We start from the raw sequence: 10,000 nt of genomic DNA on the forward strand, positions 1-10,000 counted from the left end.
CCACACCTCACCTCACCTCCACCGCCACCCCCACACCCGCAACACCATCACCAGCCCCAACCCCAGCCCCACCCTGCTGGGCTTCTCTGGGAAAGATTGCCTTGCGGGGGGGGGACGAGACAGCAGCCTGGGCCAAGACGACCAGAAGGAGGGATCATCAAAGGGGGAAAGATGACCTGCCGCTCGGAAACACTACCCCTCCTACCACTGCGCGGCGCGCGCGTTAACCACGGGTGTTGATTGGGCGTGTGCGTGAATCAAAAAATAAAGCAAGCGCAAGCGAGCGCTGAAATACCTTGTAGCTGCGACACGAGGGGTTGAAGGCGTTGGTTCCGCACACAAACAAGGTGTCGTTGTTTTGCTTTAGGAGGACTTTGATGAAGTTGTGGCATTCGTCCTGCAGATGAAAAGGAAAAGAGAGGGGGAGAGGAGGCAGAGGTTAGACAACCCCCGGTTCACAGAGAGTTATGACAGCTTTTAAAAACAAAAGCCAGAGCCCGACGTTGCCCATACTGTGTGCGGGTGAGAGGATCAAAGCAGCACACATCACGAAGAGCATTCAATGAGCTCGGAGGACACACGATCTGTTGTGATGACTTCACCCTGACCCACTCGTCCCTGCCGCACGCAGTGTACTAAGAATCCGTGAGACGTTAATAAAGCTTGATTGACACGGCGCACTCATTTCGGGGGGGCAGCGTCTGATGCCTCTGAAAAGTGACGGTCAACGCAGAGCGATGGAAACAAGGCAGTGGCTCCATATGTAGAGCAGATGTTGTTCATAAATCCAAACGGCACGTTGTCCCGTGAAAACCGCAGGGAGTGGGTTATTGCACCTGTGTGTGTCGAGGCCGCACGTGCACGACCCCCACGCCGTGCACGTGTGTGATATACGACTCACTTAGGATGTGTGTTACGATGAATAATGTAGCAGGGCCTCGTAAGAAAGAAAAAAATACCGCCTGTTCCAAGCAGACCGGCGTACCAGAGTATCACCAGCACACCACGACTCCGAGCCTAGCTCTCTGAGGGTTCACGTACACAGGGGAGACGCTGTGCATTGTATATGTCCTGCTCCGTATGTGCCTTGCTGGAATGAATTGAGCCATGCATGTGTGTGTGTGTGTGTGTGTGTGTGTGTGTGTGTGTGTGTGTGTGTGTGAGTGTGTGTGTGTGTGTGTGTGTGTGTGTGTGTGTGTGTGTGTGTGTGTGTGTGTGTGTGTGTGTGTGTGTGTGTGTGTGTGTGTGTGTGTGTGTGTGTGTGTGTGTGTGTGTGTGTGTTTGTTTGCGTGTGTGTGTGTGCACAATTCCCTTACCTTGTGTTTTCCCTTCATCCTACAGGTGTCCACATCAGCCTGCCTGGATTTCCATGTCAATTTCTGATGGAAACAAAATAAAACAGCCCACAGGAGGGTTAGAGAGCAGGAAGAGCAGGAGACAGGGAGGAACCAGAGAAACAAAAAGAGAGAGACAGACCCAGACTGGAAAACCAGGTCAATAGCCAATCTATAGCTCTAATCAATAACCCACTTCTTCATTTTCAGGGCATTGATTGGCTGCTTTGGGGACCCTGATCCGAGGTGAACTTCATTCTAGGCGTTGATCTCGGGTCAGTCTCCCCACTTATGGTGTGCATTCAGCGCCAGAGGGGAAGGAATACAATGCTGCCCTGGATCAGTGGGCTGTCTATCTGACGCGGCTCAAAGCTTCCGAGCTCAAACCTCATTCCTCCTGATTGATGCGCTGCTCATCCATGTGCATAAGTGCACACAAAAGACACACATGCGCACAGACACCAGACTCACACAAACACCTCCATTTCCTTCCTTGGATTGGCCTAAGGGTCAGTGTTTAGCTGTCGACCCGTGGCCGCCGTATGTGTGTGTTTGTGTGTGTGTGTGTGTGTTTGGGTGAATGTGTGTGTGTGTGGGGGTCAGCGTGTGCGTGTTGTGAGTGCGTGCGTGTGTGTGTGTGTGTGTGCTAGGGGGCTGTTAAGACAGCATGTTTGGAGCCAGGCCACTGATTAAAGACCTTCAGTCATCAATCAATCTCAGGGTCTCCCTCTTGCTTTTCATCTGGAGACGGCACTCATTAAGGGCCACTAGCAGGGCTTTGACGCGGGGGGCTGGGGCGGTGGAGGGTCGTGGTGGTGGGCTAGCGGGTTGTTGTATACATGAGAAGGGCTTTGTTTGAGATGCGTTTGCATGCATAATCCCTCGGAGAGGGAGCTGGGCCTGGCGTGAATGCAGATATTCAAATAGGATTGCACATAAGGGGTCCTTTATCATCGGAAGGGTTTAGTAAATAAAATGCTAATTCTCATGTTTGTATTTATTTATAAATATGTACATATAAAAGTGTCTTCATAAATAAATATGATTATAAATAAATATAAATCTATGAAGGGATGATACATTTTATAATCGTCCTTTTATTCCCTGTGCTTCGGCACCGCTCCTCTGATTTGAGGTTTCTCTCTGTCGTTGTTTTCCCGCCTTCTATCACGCTACTTGTCCTCATTCTCTGTCTGCTCTCCTTCTCAACGCCTCCCATCCTACACGCTTCCGGCTGGCTCCTCTCTGCTTCCTTATCGCCCCCGCCTGTCTTTCCGTTGTCCTAGCGATGAGCCGGGATGACGCAGGTGGATTTCTCACTGATTGATTGGATAATGTTCTTAGTGGGGCTTGGATGGGACTGGAACATGCCCAACTCAACCAAACACACACACCGGCCACGCACGCACGTGCAAGCGTCCTTTGTGGTCACTGTGCTAAATATAGCCTATAACAACATGGGTGTGCATGTGCACGTGTGTGTGTGTGTGAGAGGAAGTGTGCGTGTGCGTGCGTGTATTTGTGTGCGTGTTTGTGTGTTGGTGTGTATATGAGTGTCTGTATGCATGTACACAGGGGAGAAACAAACCAATGTCTCACTCACCTTGCTGAAATAGATCTCCTCACTGTTGGCAGTCTCTGTGTCCACAGTGTATATGTGATCCCTGCAGGCAGAGAGAGAGAGACAGAGACAGAGAGGGAGAGAGTGTCGGACAGACAGGCAGGCAGACAGAGAGGAAGAGAGGAGGGAGACAAAGATAAGAAGTCAGAGAGACAGTCAGAAATTCAACAAACAAAAATATCCCTGTTTCTTCCTCTTCCCCGCCCCGCAGGCAACACATCCATGTCTGAAACCCGGCCCTTGTGTAAACTTTGTTCAAACTGGGGAAAGAATAACAATAAACAAAAGGAGGCCAGCACTATTTGCTCTGTCAGACAGAAACAGTCAACAAAGGTTTAGGGCCCCGTGGCGTGGGCCCCGGGGACAAAAGCCCCTTTGTCCCCGGGAAAAGGTCTTTGGGGGCTTTGGGGGTGGGTGGGAGTCTAGGAACAGGGAGGGAGGTAGAGGCAGGAGGTGCCAAGTCACTCCGAACTGTTCAGGTCAATTAAGTCTAGTGTTTGTGCCACAGGAAATCTATACTAACACTCATTAAAAAAGCCCAGACTCGAAGACCTATGTGCGGTGGCCCTGGAATTGCACACAAGGGCTGCTCCTGTGTTCCACGTGCAGGGAGCGGGGCGCGGCGGAGGCCACAGCGGTGCATATGGAAACATCAAAACCACAAGGGTTAATGGCCTCCTCCGCCGACGACACGGGCCGTGGGACGGAGGTGGCGGGCGGAGGTGGTGGGGTGGCGGTGAGCCTGGGTGGGACCTACCTACCACGGAGAATCAGGGTGCAGACAGGAAGGGGGAGAGGAAGGGGGGAGGGTGGGTGGGCGGGCGGGATAAAGGTGTATGGGAAGTGTACGATGAAAGAGGGAGGGAGGGGGGGAGGGAGAGAGAGAGAGAGAGAGAGAGAGAGAGAGAGAGAGAGAGAGAGAGAGAGAGAGAGACATAAGCAAGACGGATGGAGTCTGACAAGCGAGTGTGTAATTGAGGCCAGAAGAGAGAGAGAGAGAGAGAGAGAGAGAGAGAGAGAGAGAGAGAGAGAGAGAGAGAGAGAGAGAGAGAGAGAGAGAGAGGTGGGTGGGGTCTTCTTAGCAGAGATCAGGGAGACGGAGACAAAAGGTGACCGCGCAAAACGATGTAACTGCATTACTTTATCAGAGATTAGCCGGCAAATGTGTTTTTAATCAAAGTGTGTAACGCAGGCCTACTCACAGCTTAATTATGGTCTGGATTATTCCCTCCCTGTCCCCCCTCGCTCTCTCATTAACTAAACTTAATAAAGTCTTGGGAGGAACAGCCATCTTGAATTGAATCCAGTTATATAGGTTTCCTGGGGACGGACATCTTGTCCTGAAGGATAAAACCTGCTCTACATTATCCGCCATGACACCCAAATTGAATAATTAATCGCGGAGATGAGTCAGAATTAAGAAGAGCCTCTCCCTTCCCCAGCAGGTGGGGGCTGGTGGGGGATGGCTGAGGCAGAAGTAAGACCATGTGTTGCTTGCTTTGAAGCGTGTCCAGTAATTTATTTTCGATGTAGGGGTCGGCTGCCTTCTTTCTTATTTCTTTCTTTTACTTTTCACAAAGTATTCCTCTCCTCTATGCCAATAGACATCTGTTTCTTAAAAAAAAAAAAAAAACGTAACAAGAAAGGAAGTAAGTTCAACTAAATAAGCACTGTAGATCAAATGGATGAATGAAGCGCTTCGGACCTGGTCTTCTCTGAATCGACTTTGCTTGATTGGTCAAATGACAGATCCAGGACTGTGTGAGCTTAATCAGGCTTGACCGGCCGGTACAGCAGTGCGGAGCACAGAGCACTCATGCTAGACAGCGCAGTGTTTTTCATTACGCTCCCATGGTAGCCGTTCAGTCGAATCGCTCCGCTCGCACTAATTGATGTTGATTAAGTTTGCAGAGCGGCTCTTTCAAGTTCCTACCAAGTTGTCTGGGCTACCAGATGGAAACACAAAGGCATCACATGCAAACCTGATTGGGAGAAAAACGGGCGGCCATGATTTGTGATTTGTCTGCAATCAACCAACAGATATTGTATTTGGACCGAATTCTTTTGTCCTTTCTTTATTTTCTTTCAAGAAAGGAAAAGGCATTTATTTTTAACAGACGTACAATTGTCCCAAATACCTATGTTTCTGTATATATCATGCAAATCATCCAAAATCATTGCTTTTGCTGCGTGGACGACCCTACTAAACACATGTGGACCCCTCTGTTTAAATCCTACTAATGGAAGGGGATTTCAAAGGTAACCTTCCCCTACCCAAAGGGCTCCCTCTCTCATTTCACTCTCTTCCCACTGTTGACAGCATTTTCAAAGAGACTGTGGGTTCCAGCCCTGTCCACCACACACTCCAACCCCCCAGCCCCCCCCCCCCACCCCCTTCCACTGGCTGCTGTGGTTTCAGAAATCTGCTCAGAGTTCCAGAGGAGATAAGAGAACGCCAAGCGATGATGCGTCCCTCAAACATCCTGAGTGGAGACGGGGGCAGGAGGGGCGGGACAATAGAGGGGTTGTGTCTGTGTCAACACCAGCTATCCAAACACACACACACGCACACACACACACACACACACACACACACACACACACACAAAAACACACACTTGCACACATGCAGACACACACACACACACACACACACACACACACACACACACACACACACACACACACACACACACACACACACACACACACACACACAAACACACAGACACACGTGAACACAAGCATATGTACGCACACACATCTGGTAGTGGGACCCTGTCTGCAGCCACCATGCATGCTCTCTCTCTCTCTCTCTCTCTCTCTCTCTCTCTCTCTCTCTCTCTCTCTCTCTCTCTCTCTCTCTCTCTCTCTCTCTCTCTCTCTCTCTCTCTCTCTCTCTCTCTCTCTCTCTCTCACACACACACACACATAAATACACACTCACGCCACATCCGGCCGGCAGATACACACTAAGTAATGCATGTGTAGAGCACCCTCGCAGCCTCTCCTCCGCTGGCCACTGTGCACCTGGGTTCACGTCACTCCATGGCCTCATTCACTTCCTCTGAGGCTCCAATTATACCGCCACCACGGATTCCACTGGAGGCTGAACCACATTAGGGAAGAAGTAAAACCGACTTCTACTTCATTCCAAAGAGCCGTAGGTTTTTTACGGGTGTAAGGTGTCGGGTCTCTGTGCCAAGATCACGGCAAATTGGGAGTCCTCCGACCGGCCCTAAAGAAGCCGGGGCCTAATGTGGTAGCGTCTTCATCGCCTGCCCTCACATGCAGCTGTCAGCCTGTCTGTCTTCATCATCGCTGGGTGAGCGGCGAGTGTGTACCGGGGTGTGCTATCAGAGGCGCTGTCAGAGAGGAGGCAGGACAGCTTAATGAGATCCATCGTTCTGCCCTGTCGGGTCGCCCAACAGGCAAGACATTTCAATTAAAAACGCGCTTCTATTTCGCTGGGTGGATAAAAAGATATGTTTAAAACATCCCTCATCCCTGGCATGTATGTGGATTAAAAACACACGCGTTCCTGGAAGAACTTGCTAACGCTTGACAACAATACGACACATGTCCCGGAAGACCAACAAGTCCTCCTTAAACCAGTGCGGACACGCGGATTCAACATGAATCATGTGCTTCTCGTTTCCCCGAAACTCTCCCCCAAAAAAATGCGTGAGTCGCATGGAAGGTATGCAAATGTCCTCCGACACATGAATAGAGGGGGTTCACTGTAAGAGGGCCGGTATTGATGGAAAGGAACGAGATAGAGCGAGGAGCGACGGGGGGGGGGGGGGGGGTGGCAGAAGGGAGGACGGGAAGGGGGATGATCGGAAGACGCAGCAGAACAAGGGTGAATGTGCGCGACGGCCGCGTTGAGTTTGGAGCGAGCCCCACAGAGACTGACAGAGAGAGAGAGAGAGAGAGGCTGGCCCGGGCCGACCGGCAGCCATGCGGGCCCGGGTGAACACTGGCTCTTTGTGCGGAAGAATGTGGTTTTCATAACCGCCTATTTCTATTGGGTTGACCGGGGGCCGGCCGGCTCCATCTGGCGGGGCCTTTGTCAAAACCGTCTCGCGCTCGGATGGCAGAGGAGAGGGTTGCCGTGATTAGCATGCGGCCCCCACACCTATGGCTCTGACCCCACCTCCACCACCCAACCCCCCCCCGGGCCTATAAACATACTGACATTCCGCACACACACACACACACATACTGACACACAAATGGTCACACACATACCGACGCATACATATTCAGATTCCGACACACACAGAGACACTCACACACACACACACACATACTGACACACAAACGGTCACACACATGCCGACGCATACATATTCAGATTCCGACACACACATAGACACTCACACACACACACACTCACATACAGACACACAAACGGTCACACACATGCCGACGCATACATATTCAGATTCCGACACACACATAGACACTCACACACACACACACTCACATACAGACACACAAACGGTCACACACATGCCGACACATACATATTCAGATTCCGACTCACATACGTATACGCTAACATGCACACACTCACACACACACAGACCCACACCGTCATACAAACATTCAAACACACATTCAAACACACATTCAAACACACACATTCAAACACACATGCCTACACAGTACACAAATATTTGCAGACGTATACACATACCCGCTCGCAAATATTTGCACACATACACACATTCCCAGGACACACACAAACACCAACACAAACACATACCGACTTCTCCATTGCGCCCCACCTCCCTTCACTAAACCCTTCAACCATATTCCATTCCACTCTACATCATGGGTGGTGGTGGTGGTGGGGGTGGTGGTGGTGCTGGTGCTGGTGGTGGAGGTATTGGACATTGTTAAAGCTGTCTGGGGTTCACATCCTCTTCACCAAGTGACACAGAGGGAGAGGGAGGTGGTGGGGGTGGTGTTGGGGGTGGTGTTGGGGTACGGTGGAGTTGTGAATAGCAAAGCGGGCTCCTGAAAGCACAGAGGCCACAGAGAGGCCCCGGGTGATGTGGTGGCAGGAGGACTCCCAGGCCGGGTTCACGTTCAGCGGCAGCACACACACACACACACACACACACACACACACACACACACACACACACACACAGGCACCCACACGCATACACGTACACACACACACGCACACACTCTCACACACTCACACATACACACCCGCACAGAAACGTACACTCACTCCAATGTACGCACACACACAAACAACAACACACACACACACGAACGCACATACACACGGCCCATTCTCTATGTGTGAATCAAGATTGCAGGTCCCTGATTTGGATTTAGATTTGATGACTTGATGAATCTGTCGAATCTGTCTCAGGCTGTGATCTACTTCAATCATCAGCCCCCAAGAAAATGAAGATTAATGAGATAGTTTAGTTTTTGTCCCCCATACATTTGAGATAACAGGATCAAAGGGGTTGAAAATGTTTCCAAGGACCTTTTGATTCTGTGTGGCAGGAGAGAGCGGGGTTCCAGAGGAGCAGAGGGGGTGAGGTGTGTGTGTGTGTGTGTGTGTGTGTGTGTGTGTGTGTGTGTGTGTGTGTGTGTGTGTGTGTGTGTGTGTGTGTGTGTGTGTGTGTGTGTGTGTGTGTGTGTGTGTGTGTGTGTGTGTGTGTGTGTGGGTATGTGTGTGTGCGTGTGTGCGCGTGTGTTTGCGCGTGTGTGTGTGTGTGTGTGTGCGTGAGTGTGTGTGTTTGTGTGTGTGTCTGTATGTGTGTGTGTGTGTGTGTGTGTGTGTGTGTGTGTGTGTGTGTGTGTGTGTGTGTGTGTGTGTGTGTGTGTGTGTGTGTGTGTGTATGTGTGTGTGTGTGTGTGTGTGTGTGTGTGTGTGTGTGTGTGTGTGTGTGTGTGCGGTGTGTGTGTGCGTGCATGTGTGTGGGGGTGGGGGGAGACTAGTCATAACCGGTGCTGAGCGTGGAGCGGGTGCGGGGGAAGGCGTGTAATCCTAGTCATTAGTGGGTTTTAACAGGATTTGGTGCAGCTTCCATAATGAAGACTCCAGTGGCTCCAGACCGGGCCGATGGGAACCCTGGCCACAGTGGCTCGTCTGTTCCACAGGACTCCACCGGGAAGAATAGCGTTTGTGTGTGTGTGTGTGTGTGTGTGTGTGTGTGTGTGTGTGTGTGTGTGTGTGTGTGTGTGTGTGTGTGTGTGTGTGTGTGTGTGAGGGTGTGGCTGGCTATGCATGTATTTTTATTTTTAGTATTCAGGCCTTCAAATCTTTTATTTTTATTCTGTACTTTTGTCTCTCTCTCTCTCTCTCTCTCTCTCTCTCTCTCTCTCTCTCTCTCTCTCTCTCTCTCTCTCTCTCTCTCTCTCTCTCTCTCTCTCTCTCTCTCTCTCTCTCTCTCTCTCTCTCTCTCTCTCACACACACACACACTGGTTCCCATGCTTTGCTCCCATATAGAATGGTGTAAACACAGGCATCGGTGGCGTAACCATGGCGAGGGCCAGTTGAGGGCCAGGAATGGTGGCTATGCGCTTCATGTGGAGAGACCTGGATTATGCCAACAATCTAGTATATACAGTACCAGTGACACACACAAACACACACACAAACACACGCACAGTCAGACTGAACATTTATTTATTTGTCTTAATTACATGCCTCTAAATTTGTATCTTCTCTATCTCTTTATTTTTTACACTTCTTCCTTTTGCACATTTGTTTAAAATGCACACACAAAGACACGCCAAACACAAACACACGCACACACACACACAAGTATTTGAGCACGCACGCATGCACGCAGACACACACACACACACACAAACACACATACGCAAATACACACACATTTGCAGAGTATGTTGCTATCAGATGCTGAGCAGGAGACCCTTGAGAACAGACTTCAGATCAAGGATAAGCCTCTCTCTCTCTCTCTCTCTCTCTCTCTCTCAGGACCCATGTCTTGAGGGGGCGACCAAGCGCTAATGACTAATCTGGAGATGGCTCTGGTCATCAGC

General features: G+C 50.5%; 1 protein-coding gene across 4 annotated transcripts in view; it reads right to left on the reverse strand.

The window, feature by feature from the left end:
- The window catches only part of sema6a (sema domain, transmembrane domain (TM), and cytoplasmic domain, (semaphorin) 6A), a 113,624-nt gene that overhangs the window by 60,786 nt on the left and 42,838 nt on the right, over positions 1-10,000 (reverse strand). For all 4 annotated transcript variants that reach the window (XM_056591550.1, XM_056591549.1, XM_056591552.1 and 1 more), the window contains exons 4-6: positions 2,938-2,998; positions 1,317-1,379; positions 296-397 (exon numbers count right to left, since the gene is read on the reverse strand). In XM_056591550.1, the coding sequence (XP_056447525.1) occupies positions 296-397; positions 1,317-1,379; positions 2,938-2,998 (226 nt within the window). The remainder of the gene's footprint in view (positions 1-295; positions 398-1,316; positions 1,380-2,937; positions 2,999-10,000) is intronic.

Source organism: Gadus chalcogrammus, chromosome 6 (genome assembly GCF_026213295.1).
Source record: "Gadus chalcogrammus isolate NIFS_2021 chromosome 6, NIFS_Gcha_1.0, whole genome shotgun sequence".
Classification (NCBI taxonomy): Eukaryota; Metazoa; Chordata; class Actinopteri; order Gadiformes; family Gadidae; genus Gadus; species Gadus chalcogrammus.